General features: G+C 44.7%; 1 protein-coding gene across 3 annotated transcripts in view; it reads left to right on the top strand.

The window, feature by feature from the left end:
• PDIA5 (protein disulfide isomerase family A member 5) overlaps positions 1-24,320 on the top strand; it is a 159,462-nt gene that overhangs the window by 27,851 nt on the left and 107,291 nt on the right. For all 3 annotated transcript variants that reach the window (XM_019522578.1, XM_019522579.1, XM_019522581.1), the window contains exons 4-7: positions 12,694-12,777; positions 14,236-14,281; positions 20,828-20,920; positions 22,694-22,754. In XM_019522578.1, coding sequence (XP_019378123.1) covers positions 12,694-12,777; positions 14,236-14,281; positions 20,828-20,920; positions 22,694-22,754 — 284 coding nt within the window. The remainder of the gene's footprint in view (positions 1-12,693; positions 12,778-14,235; positions 14,282-20,827; positions 20,921-22,693; positions 22,755-24,320) is intronic.

Raw genomic sequence — 24,320 nt, 5'->3', positions numbered from 1 at the left:
TGAGGAAACCGGTGTTCAAAGATCATGACATCAGATCCAAAACCAAGTGTATGATTAATCGAGCAGGTGTGATTCTCACCTTACGGTATGGAGCTGAGCTGAGATGTCTTCTGTATGTTGTCCACAAGTTGCAGTGTTGATGGTACTTCTACCTGTGGAAGATCCTTTGAATCCAGTGGAAGGACAGACGCACCAACTTCAATGTCCTCACAAGCAAACAGCATGAGCACTGAGGCAAAGTTCATCTGACTTCAACTTTGCGGAGCTGGCCGTGTTATCCAGATGTCCAACTCCAGGCTCCCAAAGCAAATTTTATTCTCCTAGCTCAGTCATGGCATGTTCTGAAGAGGAGGGCAGAGAAGGCCTTGAGGATGTACTTGAAATGCTAACTTGAAAAAATGCAACATTAATAATTTGGGGCTGGACCCGATGATCTTCGAAGCTCCCTTCCAGCCTTACAGTCTGTGACTATCAACTCGTGGAAGACTATCACCCAGGACTACTCCAAATAGCAGAAGAGTCTGCTGCAAGGATATCAGTACTTTGAAATCTTATGATGAAATCAGGAGATGGAAAAGGGAGTGTGGCAGAGACGGTCTGAATCAAGAATCCGGGAAACTTGCCCAAGTTGCAGTGAAGTCTTTCGATCCCAGATGGGCCTTGTCAGCTATCTTCACTCTCACAAATAAGGCAGTTATGGAAGACAATTGTCCTAGACTGTGAGGGATTGCCAAAGGAGATGGTGAGTTGCTTTTGTCCTTGAAAGGCTCTTCTATCTGCTTCCTTTATCCCAGCCACAAAGTGTGAAAGGTGGCCATAAGGCCTTTTGGTGCAGGCCACACACAGCAATCTGTAGGGGTCCAAACAGCTGAGTCCTATCGGAGCTATTCAGGGTACTCGCTCAGTGCAAATATGCTGTGAGGCTTATTTGTGCTCTGACACTGAAACAACAAATGCACAGAAGCTGGGGTATTTACAGTGCAGACTTGATTTTGTTTTATAAATATTGACAGGAAATGACTTTTCTGGCAGCTATCTTCTCTGCTCCTGTTAGCAGAGATTTTTGGCTTTGCTCTTTGTACCCTGCTGTAGCGAGCTCCTTTGCCTTCTGGTACAAGTACCGGCCAGGCTGGTATCCATGCCAAGCTATGGCTCCTGTCTAAGGCTCTCTGTGACAATGACGGTGTGGTTTATTTTATTGTTATTTTTTATTGGCCGTGTTGGCTTCTTCCTTGTAACCCAGGGTTTCTTCCTCCTCCCCCTCTTACAGAGAAATCAAGAACATGCTGCCACACTAAAGGGGAAATCACTGCTGTAACTGAGTACCAACTCAGTACCAACAAACTATTCCACGTTGTGCAAGATACCAGGGAAGATGCTATTCTTGCTACTGGAAGTTTGCTGTCTAAATAGCTTAGTGATATGTAAACCAGGTTCCCCACTCCTGGGCTGCCTTGTGGGTTGTGGTTTGGACAACAAGTTAGAGTTGAGGTGTCAGTTCCAGTTTTGATGCAAGTTTTGGCCAGGAAGATGAATTTGTGGATAGAGGCTAGGGGAAGCCTTGGTTCCAGATAGAACAGAACTAGAGATCTGACTTGATCAGCAAAGCAAAGATAATGAAGGATGAATGAAACTGGTTTATTGTGACTCTTTGCGGCCCAGTGCTGAGCAGCTTCCTCTTTCAGTGGGATTACTCAGAGGATTAAATCTTTTGCTAGATCAGAGCCCTGTTTAACCAGATAAGGAGGGTTTCCAGCACATTTCAGCACCCTCTATTTGCACTGGCTCATGTTGGCAAAAAACTCTGGCAGAAAGAAGATGACCCCTACTAGGGAGAAATGGGTGGTGTGCAAATTGATTAAAATATTCAGGTGGTCACTCTTTGTTCCTGTGTATTGAGAAGCTCCTGAGGCCCTGTGTATAATTAAACACGAAGCGGTTCAGTTATGAATAAAAGACCTGCAAACGATGTGACAAAAATACTTACTTTTCATTTCAGCCTTCCCATGTTTTAATTAGGAAGCCCTTGCTGAGGTGTTTGATGTTGAATGAATTGCAGTGTGAGAGATGTTGGAATATTGAATTAATGTCTGGTGAGATGCAATCTTACACATGGCATCTACTTTTTGCTGCTGTCCGGTAGGACAGAAGGTTTCTATTACGGTGTTTAGGAGATCCGGTGAGTCAGTTCTGGATTGGAAGCTGAAGGCTGAGGACCGGTGCTGGCAGAACAGTATAGTAACACAATTCTGTGAACCCATATAGGGTATCCAAAAGGTTGGTTGGCAAGATAGTTTCTTCAGTTTGAGCTATGAGACATCCTAAATGCAAGCTGAGACCCGGGGGCCCAGACCTTTCAAGAGAGCTGGGAATCAGGACTTTTAGGTTCTGCCGTTAACTCCAGATTCGTAATTTAGGGCAATTGGCACGCTTATGCCTCAGTTTACTAGACAGATGGGTAGGATAATACTGGATTCCCAAGGATGATGTGAGGTTTAATTAGTTGCTGTTGGGAGATCTTTGAGTAAATAATGCCACGGCAGTGAAAATGACCACTACTTATTCATGTAATGCACTCAGTTGTTATTGTGGTGGGTATATAAGCAGTCAGAGAGGGTTTGATTTATTCTTTTCGCCAGCAGCCTGATGCAAGTTTTGCAAATACAAGGACTTTGCGGGTGCAGGATCTGGCCCTTACTTTGTAAGCACATGGGCATGGGAAATAGGAAGATGAGCTTGATTTGAAAAGTGGGTGTTTTTTACCCTTCACTATAACCTTTAAGGAAGAATTTGTCTTAAAATGGGATGATACAAAAAAAGCTGGGGGACAGCATCAGGCACCCACTGCTTATCTTTGCCTGCCTAGACGGACATGATGAGCTTCCACCCCCAAAACTCCAGCTGATCACCCAGATGCACCATGCGTTGCTAGACTCTCAGGATCAGGGCCAGGTGCTGGGGGCACTGAGTGAATCGAGAGTTATGCCAAGTTTAGCCTGTATACACTATGAAATGGTCCAGCCCTGGGGCACTAGACTTTGGTACTTTTGTCTGACCTATGTTCTTGTGAACTCTCAGGAAGGTGCAAAGGGAATGTGCGCACTGCGTCACAACGACATTTTTGGTCTTCGATTTTTTTTTTTCTTCTTTCTGATTTTTATGAAAATAGATTTATGAATCAAAGACAAGCAAGTGCATATTTCTTTGGCTCTGGGCAATTAATCGCCCATCAAACGCACACAGTTTTTCCTTTTTTTTTTTTTTTTGTTTTTAATGTTGGTCCCAAACAGAACAAAGCTGTGTGGGTTCCATCTGCTGCCATGGCGCATGTGCTCAGCTTTAAAGAGGAGATGCCATCTGGCTAAAATGTCTCACTCCTTGGTTTGTGATATTCCCACACTCCTGCTTTCATCCTATTTACGTGATTTGCTGCTGCTTCCTTCAGGAGAGGGTCTAAAAATTGTCTGGAGTTGTTAGAAGCCTATGGAATTTAACATGAAGTTTAGCTTTTTTTTTTCTTCAGAGTGGTCTCCACATTCCAGTTTAGCCAATTATGTGGCCTGACTAAGGACATTGCAAACTTTTGGCCAGTCTGGGGGCGTGTTACACTCCTCATTTTAAGACAAAGTTCTTCTTCCTTGGAAGCTTTTTTTCATGTTAGCCTTTGGATGGATTTCTCTTCGAGTTTCCTCATTTCCTTGATTTATTTTGAGAGTAGAAAAGACCCACTAAAAATAATTGATTCAATTGTTTAATTAGTTGAGATGGATGAGGAGGGATTTTAAAGAGATATTGTTCCATCGGGAATGAAAAGTATGGAAGTCCTTACTTTATAAAAGGCAGGTGGGATTAGAGGTAGTCAGAAATCAGAGGTCCTTTTGCAAAAAAAATCATGCAAAAATCATCCTCTTCCTTTTTAGGATGAAATTATGATAGGGAATTGTGAAATTATAAATTCTGAGCTTGGGGCTCAGAAATGCTCTGGTGAAGAGAGAGAAATGCAACAAAGAATGCAGCCCTATTGCATCTAGGGCATCTTGCATCTAAGTGGATTGCAGAGCACTGTTCTGTAGGATTTCTTTCTTAATGCTGAAATACAGCCTCATCTAAGGTGCAAGGCAGCAGTTTTTCTGTAGTAGGTGCAAGTAATGTAGTTGGCTTAGGAGAGGAGGTAAAGCATGTACCTGTATCCTCTAAGAAGTTTTAGGTGATGTTTGCCCTAAGAACACTTTGCCAGTATAGGTGGTTAAATACATGTGCTATGACAATAAAATATTCCTAAAAAGACAGAGTTTGTACAGGCAAAACTGTTTCAGTGGCGTATCTCATTCCAGCACTTCTCTTCCATGCATTGGGTGAAGTAACCTATCCACAGACTACATTAATTTCAGAATAACAGACGTATTCTACAATGAGTGTTCACGTAGCTTATCTGGAATAACTGCTTTGCTTTAAATTCACACCTTACCTTAGGTGAGACTCTGGGGTTAGTAGATGGAAAATTCTTCAAGACCCTGTATACTGCATTTCTTCAGAAATATGTGGCATTTAACTAAAGACTCCTCTATACGCAGAAGATGCAGAGTTCAGGTCATGCGTTCAGTCTTACTGTTTGCATTTCTTGATCTTTTTATTTTTTCCTGAATTGCTGATTAAGTGTGGAAATGTTAACATTGCTGTTATCTAGATTAAAATTAATGTTAAATTAGCTAGGGTTTAATTAACATTCTCCAGTTTTCTTGCACTTAGTTCTTATTAATTTTAAATATTGTCTGAATGATTCTCCTTAAATTCAACTGAAGAATGGTGATGCAAGCAAAGACCAGTGCAGAAGCTCTTGTGTGTATGGGACTGGTTTATTCCTAGAAGTATTTTCCTATCCCTCTGTTTCCCAGCATGCATTCGAACATGTTCATGACATCCTATTGAGTCGCACTGTTCTCTCCAGATCTGGACTCTTCTAATGAAGAACTCACCATGTAAATGGAGTCCAATGTGGTCTCCAATTAAAAGATGCAAGAAAGTACAACTGCCTTAGCTTTTCAGAAGTTCCTGTGCTGCCTTTGGTTGTTCCTTCAAATCCATTCATCATATCTCTATGCAGGTTTTTGTGGTGCTGTCTAATCCCTTTTATTAATTTGGCTCTCCTTCATTGTAACTTTCCACCTTTCTGCAAACAGGAAGATTATGCTATATAATGTTTTATTCTTCTCTCTTATCTTGATCGCTGGCAGCTGAAGACACCTGCATTACCTTCTATCTTCCTTTTTTTGGCTGTCAAAGAGTCTTGCTTTTAGGGAATGGATCTCCTGAATTTTAGTTTTGGGAAATGGTTGTTTTTTTCCCGTTACCAGGGGGGGTTTGTACACGGATTCTTTGGTTCTCTAATTGACGAACAGATCGACAGAATCATTTTTATTGGATGATTGGTGGTGCTGGTTTTCCACAGCATATAGATTGTTCCCTCCTGCATTCCTGTCACGTTTCAGAGGACTGTTCAGAGCGGAAAGCTGCAGTCGGAGGGCAGGGTGCTGCTGATGGAGGAATCTTGCAGTGTGTTGGGGCTGGAAAATGAGCCCTGCAATCCAGACGAGACCTTTGTCGTCTGCTAATCCCAATTCCTGCGTGCTTTCTATAAAGCAGTGTTTCCTTTCCTTGGTTCAGGCTTCTCTTTCTTCCCCCAAAATAAAATCAGAACTCTTCAAGCATTGCAATTTTTGGTGTGAGATGCCTGTTTGCTTCTGGTAAGCACAGACCTGTTGTTATTTTCACTTGCCTTCATTAATTTCCATGTGAGATGTAGAATAGTGGAGACAGATCAGCAAATCTTTGTAGAAGAGAGAGAGATACTGTATTTTAAGATCAATTTTTTTTCCCTTTGTCCTGCTCTTGGAGTCTTTGCCTGGTCTATTCTGCATCGGTTTTTCTGCCACACTCGTTGCAGCAGTTTGAGTGCCCGTCTGTGGTGAGAGCTACATATGTGCTTTGTCTGAGTGGATGTAAGCCATTATCATTTGGTGCCTGCTTAACACAACTCTTTGGAGAAGTGCTACTGCAGCTAGGTTGACAGCTTCTGAGAAGTGATTTCCCCCCGCATCTTCCCCTCTCTTATTTCAGATCTGTCTCAAGAGAGTGATGCAGGAAGGCCTGAGATCATTACAGAATATGAGGATGCTTATAAAGGTGACATACTGTAAGCAACACTGTTCATAGCAGCTGCCACATCATACTAGGAAATAGTGATGATACTACAAAAGCAACCCTTTCCATGGGAGCATGGCTGGAGAGGGCTGGTGAACACAGCACACAAGATGATGTCTTATAAATGATTCTTGCTGTAGTGTAGGAAGGATGGTTGTAAGGAAGGTACTTGGACATCAGGTACTGCCTGAATGCATTGCTCTTAAATGACATGTGAGAGTCCTGAACTTCATAGCAGCAAGTGTGTCTCTGATGAACTGACATTTGTTTCTGCTTTCTGACAATGTTTTGAAGGCCTGCTTAAGCAACACGTGTCTTTTTTTAATTTAAATGACTTGGTGGAAGCTCGCGGTATTTCCATCCCTTTGTCTCGGGTTGCACATTTGTGGGATCTGAACTCTGTGCTTCTCAGGGTGTTCATGAGCCATTTTTCCATGAAAGGGGAGAACAGGGTATGTTCTCTAGCACCTAGCTGGTGGGCTTTGCAAAGGCTCTGCCCTGGGGCTGGGAAATCAAAGAAGGGACAACTGCAGCCTGTGAGATGGTTGGCCCAGAGCACAGCATGGGCTGCCCAGCCTTGGCGAATGCTGACTGATGGCTTAGCACAACAGTCCCAAGGGATATTGTGGAAAGCTGGTTAACCTGTAGTTAAAATGGGGCTGGACTGCCTAGGCTCTTCCAACCATGTCCTGACATAAATTTAACTTGATCGACGGGAGGAGTAAAAAGCAAAGAGAACGCAGGCAGAGGAGGAGAGGCCTGACTGGTGTCTCCCAAGCATTTCTAAGATGCAGCGTGGTTGGGAGCTGCCTTGTAATCCCATATTTTAGGGCTTCTGCTGAAGAACAAGGCAGAAGGTTCCCTGCATCCCCTTCCCCCACACTAGTACTTTATTTGGCTTTTCTTTTGCCTGTGAAGAGCCAGCTGTTTGGGGTGCACTGATGTTTTTCCTGCTGCTTAGGAGTCTCGCAGGTGCCTGGCTGGAGGGTCTGGCTCAGGCGTTCAGGATCACGCCATTTCCCTGAATTGTGGTTAGAAAGGAATTTTCCTCCCTAGGTCAGATTTGACAAATATTGGGGTTTTGGCTTTGGGTCTTGTTTTTTTTGGGGGGGGGAAGGTTTTGAGGGGTTGCTTTTCTCTGTAGTGAGGGGCAGAGTCCTCTTCCTAAGATCCTCTGAGCACACTTTAATTTAACAGCTTCCCTGCCACTGTTAGCCAAGATGCTGGCAGTGACCTTGTTTCTCCTATTCTGTACTTGTGGCTTGCAGTAGGATTATCTGTAGGTTATTTTGTGGCTGTGGAGTATGAGAGAGGATGGAACGGGTGATTTTTGTGGCTCCTTTGGACTTGGGGACCTTGTTGCCTTCATCTACAATACTCTGGTCCACTTGAGCAGATGCTGGACCAGAAGTGGGGAACTCCTGGTCTGTGTGCAGCTCTGAAGCCCACTTGCTGTCACTTCCCTTCTTTTTAACGGATTCTTTTTTTCCCACCTGTCCTTTGTCTTGTCTGTGTAAGTTGTAGGCTCTCCAGGGCAAGGATTGCCTCCATGTGTGTTTTGTAAAGTACCTGACACAATGTGGTCCCTGTCTTGGCTAGAGCTTTTGAGCCTGACAGCAGTATAAATGACTGGCTTTCAGATTTGTTGATATGGTGATGTGGTTCAGATGTGGTTATGTGATATGCTTGCATGAGAGCAAGCCAGTGTTAATGTATGCAGAGTTACTCACCTCATTACTTAAATCAGTGCTTCCATGATGTCTTCATTAATCACTTCGCTGTGCCTGGGCCCACGGGAAGTACAGATAAGGGACAGCTAGTCCATGAGTGTGCTACAAAGAAAAGTGTAGCCAGGCGGCTAGTATACTGATATGCCACCTTCCCTTCACGTCCCTGTTGCAGAGACCGCCCAGCAGCTCCTCCACCCCTTTCCTGTCCCCAGGCCAGCAGGAGAGGAAGACTTTTAAACTCTAATAATCTGGCCCTGCTTGTCCCTACAGTAGTGCTTATTTTATTGTGCAGCACAGTTTGAACATGCTGGGATTTTTTTGTCTGTATTCTGAGAGTGGGTTTGAGAATCTTACCGGGCCCAGCTGGTGATCAGGCTTATTTGCCAGTCAGAGGCTAATAGCAGCGTACAGTTGCACTCGTTCCCTCTCGGTGAGAAGCCAAGGGATGGTATAACGTGATGAAGAAAGTCTTCTGGGTTTGGCAGGAGCAGCTGTCTGAGGGTAGAGATGTTCATCAGGATGCTGAGTTTCACTCTCCTGATGTCCAAATCTGCCAGAATCCTTGACCTGTACCTGATGATGGTGATCAGCAGTGCCATATCCGGGCACCATGTTCACCCTTGGAACCAAATCAGCTTCTGGTGCAGCAAATCCAACATCTGGATTATTTCTCCCTCCATGCCTTCTGGCCCCTCTTGGTCTGTTGTTGCAAGAGCCCTTCCCTGAGCAACTCCTGTTGAGAACAGATTCCCATATCTTTCCTGGATATGGAGAGAGGTGGCTGGAGTGCCTGGCTGGGTCCACTCTGTTATTTTGAGGGTGGCATGTGGGATTGCTTTTTCCATGGGGATGAAGCTGGATGTATCGAACGCAATATAAATAAAGGTGTGGCCTCATCCTTTTCAGTGGCATAGTACTGAATTAACAGGGTTAAAACTCACGTGGAGGAAGATGGTGTGAGATGGCACAGCCACATTAACAGTGGGTATGGTTACTCGGGGTTTCTAGTAACCCCTTCTCCTGAGCCTGGAAGATACTTTGGTGTCTTGTTGTACCCATTAAGCAGTCAATTCTGAGATGGTTTCTTTCTTTTTTTTTTTTCTTTCCAGCACACTAATGAGCTCTTCTACTTTCTTCAAACGGTTTAATTAAATCGCAAGAGCTGGAGTCCTAATTATCCTTTCCCATGTAAGAGGTAAAGAGCTTGCCTTTAGAGAGTAGCTGTTGGCCAGAATCCAGTGGAGGTAAATCTCCCCAGAGCAGACTGAATCTGGGTTGGTATTTACTTTCCTGAAGGATAACAGCCGTTTCAAAATGGTATTGTAGAGAGCTGTTCCTTGTGGACTGTTTTTTCTTTTTCTGGCTGAGTGGAAATCAGCAGCAGCAAAGGGGGGGGGGGTTGGGTAGTGGAGGGAGACTAGGTCCAGTATTGCCTTTGCAGAGTGTGTTTTTCTAAGAAGACCTAATTCAGTAGCTGAGTCGGTGCATCTGGCATATGCAGAAAGCTGCACTGGGGCATGAAAAAATTACTGATGCAAATTTAGACCTGATTTGTGCTGGGGATTTGCTTGGACATCAGCCATGCATTCCCCTTGCATAGATGGACTAAATTCTGTTTCATGCTGGCGCCAGGTAAGATGCACAGAGCAAATTGCAGGTTTCTGTCTGTCTGCAAAGGGTTTGCCCCTGTGCAGCAACACATAGCTAGAACTGAGGCAGAACCTCAGTGCTGGAAAGATTTAAATAGGCTGTTTTTTTCCCTTTTAAGACATTGCTGCTTCTGGAATTTACATTCCTGGTTTTTAAATAAAGGCTTCAGTTAGTGAGGAAGGAATTACAAAGAGTTGAAGCAGGTGATGTTTGTTCCTGGTATTCATGGGGCACTTGTGGTAGTACCTGCGGACACTTTCCTTTGAGTAGTAACACTGTGGAGCACTTCTCATCTGTAAATCTCAGACTAGCTCAAAGCTTACTGTCCCCCTAGATGAGGGGAAAATGAGGCTTTGGGGAGATAAGTGACTTACCCATGGCTCCTCAGTGACTTGGTGGCAGAGTTGTAAATAGCACCCTGTAGTGCCTGATCCATTGGAGAGTGCTGCCATAAACACTGGAGCAGGATTAATGGTTGCAAGCCCAGGGCTAAAGGCCCTCCAGCCCTGTTTGCAGGTCCAAGGGTCTGTACAGCTTGGTGTTCGTGACTCTGCTTGCAACGGTGTGACCCTCACTTGGATAGACTTTAAGTTAGCCCCATTGAACTTGCTCCTCTTCACACTGCACAAACATTTGCTTCCAGATGGGGCTGTGGCACAGAGTTGACCACAAAGGGACTTGCCCTGGAAGAAATAGTTGGGCATGCCTGGGGCAGCGTTTTGAAAGTGTGGGCTCGCTTGAGCTGGGTGCCAGTTACTTGCAGCAACACAACAGACTTGGCTCTGGGTGAGCCCCTCTGTGTCCCTAGCTAAAGCTTGGATGGGGTAGACTTCAGATATGGGGACTTCCTGTGATGAACGAGCTGCCTTCAAACTTGGTCAGCAAGACAGCTTGCAGGCATGTTTTGGCTGTGAATGGGTGGCTTGGGAGAGCAGAATGGCAAGAGGTGGTGCCTGACAGCCAGGTCCAATCATCTATGGCTTTGTAAATGGGACTGTGCAAGGCAGCTTCCAAGTGAGATTCATAGTGAAGCACAAGTTGCATATCCTTTTGCAGCCCCCTCTGCATATAAGATGGGTGACCTTGTTCAATGCCAGCTGAAATATCTCTAGTGGCTTTCCCAGGTCCTTCCTTGATGGACTAAATTACGGCCATCCAAACAACAGGTGCCAATGGCCAAATTGACCATTATGTGATCCCAGAGGTAGTGAGTTTGAGGCCATAGCAGGAGCACTCGTGGTTTGGAATCCAGCAAATCTGCAAATTGTGCAAAATACTTTGTCACAAGGACACAAAAAAGGAAGGAAGATCTGTGGCTGAGAGGGACATGCACAGTTTTGTGGCAAAGCAAAAGGTGGAGGGTGGGGAAACTTGTAGCTGGCTGTATTCTGCTATCTGAGTATCCAGGACCAGAGATGAGTTTCCTAGGACTGCAGGGTTATGCGTGGGTGAGAAAACAGACGCTTCTAATTAAGGGAATCATCACATGCTTTGCTAGCTCCTTGAGATGCTAATTTAGATCTGTAATTTAACACTCCAGTGTATGTGTCTGTCTTTTAACGCAATGTTGTCTGGAACGTGCCTCCTAGGACTTCCTGCACACAGTTCCCTCTCTGGAACAGTGTTAATTCATTGGGTTTCTTTGCTCTTCCTTGTTCCTCACATTTGCAAGGAGACAGCTTGAGAATGTCTGTAGAATTGATGCAGACACCAGCAGGAGCCCTCGATTCAGCAGGGCCCCTCGCAGTTGTGGCATTGAGGCTTTCTAAAGTGACTCTAATCAGTTTAAATTTCAGTGGCATTGATAGGTGCTCAGCATTTTCATTTGCTAAATGGATTTATTGGTGCAAAAGGTACAAGGAGCCTCTGCTGAGAAACAGGTTTTCGGAGCCTTTTCATTTTGCTCTGTTGAGGCAACTAATAGGCTTGTCAACATACACCTTCCCTTCTCTTGGCGCTTTGACCGTTTAACTTTTCTTCAGGAAGTTTCCTCTTGCATGCCATGTTCTCTTCAACAATGAAGGCTTCGTTCATATAGTTGACAGGGGTGTAGGTCTAAGGACTTAGGCAGACAAGGTTATTTGGGTAAATCTGATAGTTTTTTAATTAGAACAACTCAAATAGTTGGAAAAATTTTTCTTTGCAAGCTTTTGTGTTTAAATACCCTTCGTCAGGCTGTGGAAGCATCTGCAGTTGGTGTGTGCTCTCTTAAGCCTGGACATAAGTCTTACAAACCTAAGCAAATGCTTTCTTGATTGTGGATATGTGTGTTTAATTCAGTGGTTCTTAACCTTTTTATGCCCAAGGCACCCCGGATAGATTCAAGGCACCCTTTGGAAAATGCCAGCTCAAAGTTCTCACTTGTTTTTTGATTATAAAAAAAAAAAAAAAAAATATGAGAGCAATTCTGTTGCAAAGAACTCAGACCACAACAGACCAGATTGTGTTTTTAACGCTCCAGATTTGTGTGTGAAATCTTTGGGTCTATCACGTGAATCAGGTTAGAACGGTTAGGTTTGCAAACACTGTGCAGCACCCTAGGAAGGACCTCAAGGTGCTCCGGGGTGCCATGGTGGCCTGCTTGAGAATCACTAGTCTAATCCCATCTCACAGTTCCCTCTATTTTCTCTCAGTCTAAACCCTCTCATCATGCTTCAGGCTTCCCCTGTGCACTTGGATTCATTCCTACCCTAAGACAAAGGTTGACTGTGTTCTGTTGTATTTTATTCTCTCCCAAACCAGTCTTGCCAACCAAACTATGGGCACATCATCCTGAAACGTTCTTGGAAGCTCTCCCCTAATTACCTGCACTGAAGCATGTATCCTGGAGCATGTTGCAACCTGTGCTCTAACAAATAGGACTCTCAGCTTAAGAGCACTGGTTTTGGACCGTTCAACTCCATGTACCCAGACAGACTAACTGAATGGCTTGGATCCACGCTGGCTGCAGTAGAACGCCAGCGTGCTTGTCAGATGTGATGGAAGCCACCATCCTCTTGTATCTAAGCAAAACTAATTACTGATGAGAAACCAGGGCTAAATGCTTTATTTTCAAAGCTGAACTGCTTACATTCTTTTAACCATATCCTTTTTTCTTATGTGTATCTTGCAGTGATGCAGAAAGCCGAAAATTATGCAAGAAGATGAAAGTAGATCCCAGCTCAAAGGAGAAAGGAGTGGAATTATTGCATTATAAGTGAGTGTGGGACTGGGGTGAAAGAGGCCCTCACTAATTGTCCAAGCTATTTATGAGCACGTGGCATTCACTTATTGTTAGTTCTGTCATATAGTCTTTCCCCCAGTGCAGAGGCTTATTACTGTATTTACTTGAATTCAAAATGACACTTCCCCTCCCTGGCCTTCGAGCCTCATCTTGGAGTTGAGCACTGGCCTGGGTCATGCAGCGACTCGGCTCCAGTTTTGTCCCTGGCCTTTGGGCTGAAGTCAGAACTGAGGTGCTGCCTGCTGTGGGCTCAGATGGCTCATTTGGTGGGGGAGCCAGCTCACAGATGGGGGAGCACAGGGGCGACTGGGGGCAGGGAGAGGAATGGGGACACCTACCTAAGTGAGTACCAGAGAGCATGGGGAACACTGCAGTCTCCAGCTACCCCCTTCTCTCCTTACCTTCTGCTCTGGTTCTGGTCCTTCCAGCCCCAGTCTGACCCAGCTGGGAGCTTCTGCTTCTTTCTGGCCAGGCTAGGCTGGGTCAGGGCTGTGCTACTGCTGACTGCCCCAAAGCTGAAGTGGAGTTAGGTGGTGGTGGTGGGAGAACAGGTGAGGGGGCAGGCTGCAGGAGGGATGTACAAAGTTATGGGGGCAGAAGGTTGCAGTGGGGGAAGGCGGGCAGCTAGGGAGGCCAAGGGAGCAAGATCCTTCACATGGGGTCCAACTGTGGGGCTGGATCCCACAGATCTAGACATATGGTAGCATTGGAGTAGCAATTAACGCTGGCACTGCTTCCCTGCCACCAAATTTCCAGACCCGTGAGCCCTGATGACATGAGCTTGTGGGCTGGATTTGGCCTCAACAGAGACTGAGTACCACTGGCTTAAGGGGTTGCTTTCAGTAGGGATTATGCACATACCTACATGAATACAGGTAACAGGGGAGGAAGTATGACCTAGTGGACAGATTGCTGGACTAGGACTCAAGAGACCTGTGTTCTACTCCTGGCTTTAGCACTGCCTTTCTGGGTGGCTTTGAGTTTGTCATATCACCTCTATGCACCTGCTTTTCTCCTTTAATCTTGCCCCACCCCCGGGTCCCTCTTAGTGAAGCACTTGGAGAGCTGCTGATGGAAACTGCCATTCCTGGAGTTAGATTGCCTTCTTATGCATCATAAAAGTAGGGATAATGCAGCTATACAGGGTGCTGAGCAGCTGTCTCTCCCAAGATCATGCCTTTAGTAAATGCTCTCATTAAGGCTTCAGAGAAGAAATTATTCATTAGAGGCCTGTTTGCTTTAAGCTTATTTCTACCTCCCCCACCTCCCCCCTTCTTTAAATTGCTTTGCATTACATTTTGCACAATTCTGTGACTTCGGTGGGTTAATTTATTCTGGAGAACAAGGTGTCAGGGAGAGGGGGGAACAGCTGTATGATTTTTTCAGAAAGATTCCTGAAAGTTCACTGTTTCCCTGTTCCTCATTCAACAGGGATGGTGCATTTCATACTGAATATAACAGAGCTGTCACACTAAAGGTAAAGTTAAATATGTGAATTTTTTTGACACTGCAGAGGAGGGGAAGGAGTGGGAGGAACATCTCTGGACAGATGTTGACACTCTGTTTCATGTTACAGGGGCATGGGGTAACTTTCATCAACAGCTGTTAGGGGAAAAAACCCTTTAGGTCATTCTGTCTACGTGCATCTGTCAGTCCCAGATCCAGAAAAGCTGTGTGCGCTTAAGAAGATTGAACCTGTGTTACATTGCGTAAATTGTGACTTTATTTGCAAACTGGTATTACACAGGGCGTTGTTTTTTCCCCCTGCCAGATCCTATTGATAGTTGGCTGTAACTAATAGCATTAGCTGGACAGCTTTTATGGAAGGGATTTCCCTGTTGTTTTAGCAGTTATCAGCCATAAAGAGAGCAATGAAATGGCCTTTTCTTTCATCTGATTATGGAGCCTCAATTCATATGACTATACCCCGAGCACAGCAGGAACGAAATGACCATCTTCCTTTGCATAAAGCAATGGGAATCAAAATTCTATGGGGACAATAAAAGAAGGAAAAAAACATGTCAGTGACCTAAAACAGGGGTGGGGGGGACAGGGGACAGAGGGATTTTGTTGCTCGTAGAAGTAATAGGCTAAATGCAGGGTATACTAAGCAGAAACTGTACAGCCTTCCCTTGTGTTTTGCTACTAGCTGGCAGGGGGGCTGGCAACAGCTTGTTTGCACTGAGCAAATGGTTACCCTGAGATCAAATTGACTAAATCAGAAGACATACAATCTGTACATGGCCATAGCTTAGACCAGTGTGTAGTTATTGCTGCCTCTGTGAGGGGTAACTTGACTGGACTGGAGTGACTTCGAGCAGTATAGGACTGTGGGGTATATGTCTACTCTACATTTGCGAGACAGTAAACTTGCTGTGTCCGCAGGGGTGGCCAACATGTGGCACACGCAGCCTATACGTGTGCTATGCAGCAGGCCAAGGAGGGGATAGATAACACAGTGGCAGATAAGTCAGGAAGCAGAAAATAGAGCAGCAGATCAGGCAAGAAGCACAGTTTGGGAGCAGAAAGAGGACCTTCCCCAACTAAATCATCCCTGCCAAGGCTTTGTCTACCCAGGTCTTAAAAACCTCCAAGGATGGAGCTTCCACCACCTCTGAGTAACCTGTTCCAGTGTTTTACTACCCTCCTAGTAAGAGAGTCCATCCTAATATCCAACTTAAACTTCCCTTGCTGCAACCTGAGCCCATTGCTCCTTGTCTTGTCATCTGCCACCACTAAGAACAATCCAGCTCCATCTTCTTTGCAGCCCCACTGCAGGGAGTTGAAGGCTGCTATTAAATCCCCACTCAGTCTCCTCTTCTGCAGACTAAACAAACCCAGTTCCCTCAGCCTCACCTCATAAATCATGTGCCCCAGCTCCCGAACCATTTTTGTTGCCCTCTGCTGGACCCTCTCCAATTTGTCTACATCCTTTATGTAGTGGGGGGGCCCAAAACTGAACACAATACTCCTGATGTGGCATCACCAGTGCTGAATAGAGGGAGATAATCACTCCACCTGATCTGCTGTCAACACTCCTATCAGTGTAGCCCAGGATGCTGTCAGCCTTCTTGGCAACAAGGGCACACTGCTGGCTCATATTGAGCTTGTTGTCCACTGTCACCCCCAGGTCCTTTTCTGCAGAGCTTTTGCCCAGCCAGTCAGTCCCCAGTATATTTTGATGCAGGGGATTGTTCCATCCTAAGTGCAGGACTTTGTACTTGTCCTTGTTGAACCTCATGAGATGCCTTTTGGCCCAGTGCTCCAATTTGTTTAGGTCACTCTGAATCTTAGCCCTGACCTCCAGCATATCTACTACTCCCCTCAGCTTAGTGTCATCTGCAAACTTGCTGAGGGTGGACTCCATCCCATCTTCTAGATTATTGATGAAGACATTGAACTAAACCAGCCCCAGCACTGACCCGTGGGGCACTCCACTTGATACTGGCTGCCAACTAGACATTTGAGCCATTGATTACTAGCCTCTGAGCCCAATGCTCCAGCCAGTTTTCTGTCCACCTTACAATCCATACTTCCAGTTTGGCAGCTCGGTAATGCCCACAGAAGGAGGGTCCTGATCCCAGCAGAGGCATAACTATAAATGTTGGTGCCCAGGACAAAACTTTGGGGATAGGAGAGGGCAAGAACTCCTTTATCACCTCTGGAATGGTCTTGTGCTCCCCTCTCCATCCCCCTCTACCCACCTGTAGGAGCCAAGCTAGAGAAGCCCAATTCTGCTCAGCTCCAGGAGGGTGCAGGACTGCTGTAGACATGGCAAAGACTCTGGTGGTGAGTGGGCATCATTCTGGTACCCTTCTCTGTCAGTGCCCAGGACTGGTGCCCCTCTTGAACCTCATGGGTCCCAGTACAGGTGGGAGGGAAGATGCTCTTGCTCCAAAGGCCATGCACTTATCTGTCAATTAATTCATTAAATTCACCAGTTGTCCATTAATATATATTTTTAAAGAGGAGTTTGATTATACATCAGAAGTCAGCGTCAATCCACTTCACCTGCTGCTAGCTTTGCTACTCTGATTTCTATTTTAAAGTTCTTTCTTTCTCTACATCCGTGGTTCCTAACCTTGTTAGGCTCAAGGCACCTCTCATGGCAGCTCTTAGTTTTCATTCATTTTTTGACTGCATAAAAATAATAGAGCAATTCTTCTGTTGCAGGGAACTTAGGAAGACCACAACAGGATACAGTGTTTTTAACACTAGGGATTCTTATTTCACCTTTCTGGGTTTATCTTATAGGAGGAAATGGCTGTTTAGCCTGAAGTCAGCCAGAAGGCAGGGCAGATATGCTCCTTTTTATAGGGCTTTCATAAACCCATCTAATGAAGTGAACTTGGGTTCATGAAAGCTTGTCTCCGTCTCCTAATAGAGAGAGGCATTGAGGCACTGAATGTCTGGATTTGGTCTGGCTGCTGGATTCTGTCTCAAAAGGGGCTTAAAGGGGGTGGTGATAGATTTAGGGCAGCCTCCAGTCCTCCATACACTTGCCTAGGCGTACACATCAAAGCCCTTGCTGCGATGGTCAGAGCACTCTGTAAGGGACATAAGGAACCTGAGGCAATTACCCAAATGTCCAGGCAGCCCGTTTTAGGAGTAGCCTGCTTGCCTCCCTTGAGAGAGGTGCTAGAAAAAATCCATGGCCCAGCCCGAGAGAGAGAGACTAGGTTGGGGCATGGATTTATTTGGAGGCACCCCAGGGTGCCCTGGCACCTTGCATAAGAATCACTGTTCCATATGGTCTGCTTTCTCCTCCTCTTGTTGTCTTGCATATGCTGTGACCAAAACCTTCTCAACTGCATTTCAGTTGAGAATTTCTAAGTACACTGCAAACATTAACTCAGCCATGCAGCAACCCTACTCAGAAGACGCTATATAGATGGGCAGGCTGAAATGTAGGAGGCTAAGGGACTTTTTCCATGTCACCCAGCAACAGGTATCTTATTCTTAGTCTTTTGCTTTCACCAACAGATTACCCAACCTCACTTGCAGCCTTCCAAAGTATAAGGCAGATGCTCCATGAACACATGTCTGAACATAAAGTCTTCACTCTAGGATCAGGCACAAGGAACGTTTTTCTCCTGACAGCAAAAACTCGTTAAAACCCAAACTTTTTCAGTACAAGTAAAGGGAATAGATAGAACCAGGAACCCACTAAATTAGTTCTGTTGTAAGCCCTGAAATGTTTTAAAGCTTGCTTTTGTAAGTCCCTCTTTTTAAAAACCAAAAGGTCCATGTGTCTGATCAAGAGGATAAGCCTCTCTCTTATTAGCATCCCTACTGCATTATAGCTTGAGGGAACAAAGTGCAGGAATTTGCTTTCCGAGCATGGCTAGTTATCATCTTTATATAGTTATCATTATTTATAGCTAACCACCGTGTTTGTTCCATCATGCTATAAAACATGGTTTGTCTGGTCTACACTGCAAGATGAAACAGTGTTCCTGACCTCTGCTCCATCAGTATTACCCAACAGCTTTGAACTTTTATTTCAGGAACACAGGTAAAACACAGCTTGGTTTTGGTCTCTGCTGCAAAATCAAAGTGTGTGGCGTGTTTCTTTCCAGGTCTTTTTTTTACCACCTTATGCCCTGTCAGTGTTGTAACTGATTCTCTCAATGTGGTGGTTGCTATGTTATGGACTGGTCCTTGCTCTGATCTTTAACTATTGGAGTGCAAGAACCTTTGTAGGAAAGCGTTTTTTTTTCTTTTTTTTGTTCTTATGATTAACCTTTTGCATTTCCTGTGTGCTTTATTTAAAAATAAATAAAACCTTCACAGAGCAGAGGAATAAGTGAAGGGCAATACACTGCCTGGCCTTGCCAGAAATCATTACACATCTTTCTTTTATTTTTTTTTCTGGCAGAGAGTGAGAGACTGGATGAATTTAAATCTCCCTCTCTCTAATCTCCCCATCCTCTAACAGCATCTGTTGCTACATGGCTGAACTTCGCAGACGGGGATTTCTGAAACTAGAGTAGTCAATCACACTCATTAGCAGCTCAGAGACTGACCCCTGTCTCTCTTCCCTTGTGTATATCTGAGATTTAGGCACTGCCTAGTCCGGGCAGAGAGAGCACTACTTGATGGGACGTTCTTAGCTGCAGTGCATCTCCCTTGCCTTACATGGAGCATGTTACTGAGCCTTGTCCAAACTGGTTGGGGCTGGACAGGCTGTTATGGCTATAGCAACTTGATCCTGTTTTATATTAGAGCCATGTTTTAGAACATGGTTTGTCCTGCTTAGATGGGACCCATGTGTTACCATCAGGCAAAAAGCATGCTGCTACTTTTACAAGTGCCTGTGCAAAAACAGCGCTTATACTCTGCAGGTCTGCGCATTGGCTCTGTATGCTGACTTCAGGGACTAGAATATGCTGTCAACTGAGGGTTTTTTAAAATTTGTGGGTTTTTTTTTTTTTTTTTTTTTTTTTGTTTACTCCTCGTAGCTCTGCAGTGGCAACTCCTACCATAGCTTGAGCCAGAATCTGTTTCTTCTTGTCAGTTTATTATTTTCCTCAGCTTCCATCAGTAGCACCTGGGCAGCCCCACTGAAAGCAAAAATTGCCAAGGTGTCACTGACCTTGCCTGGACTGGAATAAAAGCTGTATTAATACATCAATTAATACATGTGCAAATCAATTCATGGATTTGCAAAGCCTGTTCTAGGCAAGTCCTTAACATGAGCTTAGCTGACTGGGCATCAGTCCAGACTTTGATTTGACCAGTTCATCATGTGTTGTAACGTATGTGGCAATGGCAGCAAGAGTGTTCAAATAAAGATCTTGCAGGGGCAGGTTGCTCATGCCTGAGATCAGAAGATCTACAGTGCAACTCCTTTTCTTTGCTGCTGCAGCAACATCCATTAATCATGTCCACAAAAAGAGAAGGCCGTCTGCACTTAATGTAAGAAGAGAAGAAGTCAGTTTCCTGCCTGTTTTGTCATTCTACAGGGCAGCAAGGGACAAGGGAACTGGGTTGTTTTTGTGTGAAATCCATGCTTATTCCACCCCCCTTGAGCACTGACATTACAGCAACAGCAATCATCATGGGTTGCTCAGGTCTCCAATGCCAAAGTTGGTTGTGTCACAGCTCACAAAGGAGGCTGGACATAAGTGAAATCCTACCTCTGTTAAACTCGATATCAAAATTACCATGGTCTTATCTTGACCCATTTCACCCATGGCCTTGAGTTGTAGCTGACACCCCTTGGGCTAACTTCTTTCGATATGACCAAATATCTGTGATCTGCCAAATCTGCATCAGCCCTGGAAGATGTTCTGCATGTATGTTTGTTTAAACCTTAAGCTCATATGTTATGGAATATCTAACCATGGTGTAAATGGAATTTTTTTTGTGTTATTCCCAGCTGGCTTCTTTCCTCTTCTGATTCCTTGTTACACCCTGGCTGAAATTAAGGTGTAAGCTGAGTTAGGCGGAAAATGGCACAAGGAGGAAACTAGCAAAATAGTCTTTCTCAGACCAACTAAATTTTAGTCCCCAAGCTCTAGAGTGTGATGCTCTTCATAGGAATAGCATCTTACTCTCTGAATTGGTCCCAAACTGAAGAAGGGTGTGAGAATTTGCATGGCATAGGAAGCTAGGCCAGGGAAACAGATGTGGAGGGGCTGCAATGCTGCTGAAGGTGGGGCAGTTGAGGCCCCATGCACAGCTGCCACACTTCTCTCTACATTCAACATGTAGAGGACCCACATCTGTCATACCTTCCCCTCCTTAGAGGGAACAAGTGCCAGTGAGCTGTGAGTCATTCAAGGAGCGTAAACTTTCCACCAGGCCCACAACTCCACTCTTTGTCCTAAGGAACTTCTGCTTCCTAGAGGTTATGGCTGCATTGGTCTTACCTAAAGCCAGCTAGTGCTAGGGCAGAATAGCAATGGCTGTTACTTGAGGGAGAATACACAGTGTGGAAGGATGGGGTTCAAGATGGTGCCTGTCTCCTATTTTGTTTTAGTTTTACATTTAAGGGCCCATTTCTTTCCATTCATTGCAGTCCATGGTGGCCTTTCTAAAGGATCCAGAAGGAGCTCCATTGTGGGAGGAGGATCCGGAAGCCAAAGATATTGTACATGTCGACAGTGAAAAGGTATTTTGAACATACAGGCATGGGACATTGGTGAATGTAACATTGTTAAGGAGCATCGATATAAGCCCTATTGTCTCCCTTCTACTGAGGAGGAAACTAAGGCAAGAGTTAAGTGATTTGGCCAACTCAAAGACCTGTTCACTATGGAGCCAGATCTCCTCACTCCGTCTGAGCTGTACTCAGCACCCTGCTGCTGGGTAGAGACCTTGCCTGGGATTTCTTCTTGCTTGGCATTCAATTTAAATACACCCAAAGATCTGTCCCTGTCATGAGGAGTTTGGGGCACATCATAAATGACCTCTAAGATGCTTAATCAGGGCTCAGGTCCCTGAGTCCCAAAGATCCAAATCAGCTCTTCTCACTGGACGTGCCACCACTTAAGTGCCTAGATGCATTAGTCTTCTCCATTTTGGCCCAATACGGTCACTAGTTGTCTAGACTTGGGCTGCTGGACATGTTCAGAAGTCACCCTGAGTAGTTACTTATGTGATTTGGTCCCACCTAAGCTCTGTTGCAAGTTAAACTGGTCTGGGTGTGCAATCTGCGCCCAAAGTCTTAACCCCCATGAAAGAGCCAAGAGTATGCACACTGCTTGATACAAAATGATGGCAGTGAAGTAGTGGTGGTGCCCACCTTTTACCCAGTAGCCTGGATGACTGGCTGATCCCAGCCAACTTGGTCTCCCAATTCACCGTGTAGAGGAAGCAGAAATACCTTGTCTCATTTACTAGATGTCCCTGGGGACAAGACACCCACGTTTTAGGTGTTGTAGAAGGTAAGTGGTGGCACTTTGGAGATGGATTAAGATCTATCCTTTAGAGCGGGAGAGAGGAAATTTTATCTCCGTTTCCAGGGTTGTCATTAAAGCGCTGAGATGGCCATGCAGAATGTTTTTGGCAGAGGCAGGAACTGCTGACCCCAGTTTTCCTGTGTCTCAGCCCATCACTGTTGGCCCTTTTCTCTCATTTCAGTGGGAAGTTTCATCCCACCTTTAAAAGGCCAGGGTCATTGTAGTGCTAACTGCGATTTCCTCTGTAATCATCATTTTGGTGTTTTGTATTATTTTCCAGTCTTATTTTCCAGTCTATTGATTTTAAAATTTTAATTGATTGGTCTCTAGCTGGTATTTTGTAGAGAGCGTTTCCAATTTTCTACCTTTTTGTTTTTGATATTGAGAACAGTTATTTTGACATTCAGTTTTTGTAGGAAGATTAATTTTTAATGTTCACCTTTTTTGTACTCTATTATAAGCTCTCATGGGGTCGCATTCAATTTAAAAACTTCATTTGGTTTCCCTGCCATGCCAGCACTAGAAAAATCTATTCTTGTGGCCTCTCATGGCCCAGCTTTAGGTTTCACGGTGTGGAAACTAAACCTGTCCCAGTTTTTCATAGTCTGACCTCCTCAAATCAGGGTGTAGGTATCTTTTGAGAGGGCTAGGGAGGAAAATGTGTCTAATTATAAAAACTTTGAAAGCTCTATGGACCAACAATAGTAAAGCTCCCACATCTTAGCCCTGAAAATTTACCTCAATGTATTTTGGGAATATTTGAGCCCCATGATGATTTGTATTAATCCCACTAAGCTGGAGCTGAGTGGAAAGAAGTGATTTAAGTTCTGGCTGTTTGCGAGATTTGTTTTTATTCCTTAACTAATTGAGTAAACAAGCAGGAGTGTCTTTGAATATTATTAACCTTTATTTTTTCAAGTTTAACACTGCTAAAAGTGACTGGATCCATTTAACAGGGACTTTTCTATCTGATTTGTCATTAGGAATTCAGAAGGCTTCTGAAGAAGGAAGACAAACCTCTTCTGATGATGTTCTATGCTCCATGTAAGTGCTCTGGCACTTTTTATCACTGTCTCCTATGACTGATCATCCCTCATCTCTACCCTGAGCTGAGTGGTGTTCTCCTGAGCGCCTCCTCAGTGACTTAAACATTCAGCTCCTTGAACTGACACACTGCCCTTATAATTTGTCTTCAGTGCTCCTTTGGGTTTCCTCCACTCCTGGCATCTACTCTCTCTCCTGGCCAACCATTTTTCTTGCCCTATTCTTTGCTCTAATTCTGTCTCTCTACCATCTTCTGATAAGTGTCAGGTACTGTCTCATCAGGCCACTGGGTCATATCATTTGTACATGACTTGTTTTATGCATGTCTGGCTTTCTCATGTTCTCTTGCACTATGCTAAGTGCATCAGACCAAATGTATGCAGTATTGTGGGCACAGCACTCTGCCCCATACAATAATATAAATGCACAGGGTCTATACATACTTTCTGTCATGGTCTCCAGATCTTATAAGTAGCAAATCTCCAAGGGAGACTACAGCTCTGAGTGCAGCCCTGTCTGATGTATGACAGAAAGGAGAACTCATTGCTCATGGTGCACACCTGAGGCACAGTGGTGTGCCGAGTAAATGTAACCCCCAGTCCCTCCCAGCAATTGGGAATGGGGTTTGGTGAGGAGGAAGTAGAAAAGAAAGCATACCAAAGTTGTAACAAGTTAGAAAATGACAGCAATGTAACAGCCTGACATTGTGTTGCCAGAAGCTTTACTTTGTTGTGTGAGTACATGGTGCTTTCTGACTTCATTCTGCAAACTTTACGGTGTGTGAATATCGAATTGTTGCTATTAGGCAGTTTCTTCAGACTGTTCTTCAAACATAAAGCTCTTATGGTCGAGTACCATTGCACCAGAGCCACTGATCACTTGGAAAGCAGGCAGGCCACAGAAAGGGAACAGTTGCTCAACCATTGAATTTGCATTGACAGTGGGATTGATGTTAGATGTCACCTGCAATTTGTGGTTATTGCTTTGTTAAAATGAGCCTCCCATGTCAGAACTCTGATAGTACCAAAGGATACTTATCTGTGGCTTCCTGATTCCTCATTGTGTATAATTCTACCTCTAGTCTCACGTGAATATTGCTCAGATAACCAATACTGCCCATGACTTGACCTAATGGATCAGGAAGAGCGTGTGCTTTCCTTTTCATGCCATATACTACAGCACCTTCCTTTCTACTTTGCAGCTGCAGAAGAAAGCTCAGGTTCTACCTCTTATGTGGCTGTGCCATTTTCTGATTTATAGTATACATTGTAGTGGGCTACTGCCTTGTTTCAGCATGAGATGATTTGCTTGTTCTGGGCTTGTAAATCACCCCTAGAGGGACATTCCCAGTTCTCTGAATGCTTTCACTGTTTACCTCCTCCATTTGTAATCATTTCCTATAGGTCTTCTCCCCAGATGTACCTTGTCTTTACCTTTTGTTCTCTTTGTACCGTTCCCCTAGCTGCTCTGGTTTTTCCCAGGCTTCCTTTCTCTGAAAAGCAAGGTACCTGCCAGCTTTCAGTACTTTTACTGCTTCTAAACTGCGTGAGGAAGCCTGAGTTTCTT

This window comes from Gavialis gangeticus, unplaced genomic scaffold (assembly GCF_001723915.1).
Source record: "Gavialis gangeticus isolate Ggan-Ray unplaced genomic scaffold, GavGan_comp1, whole genome shotgun sequence".
NCBI lineage: Eukaryota > Metazoa > Chordata > Crocodylia > Gavialidae > Gavialis > Gavialis gangeticus.
This window is presented reverse-complemented; position numbering and strand designations above follow the sequence as displayed.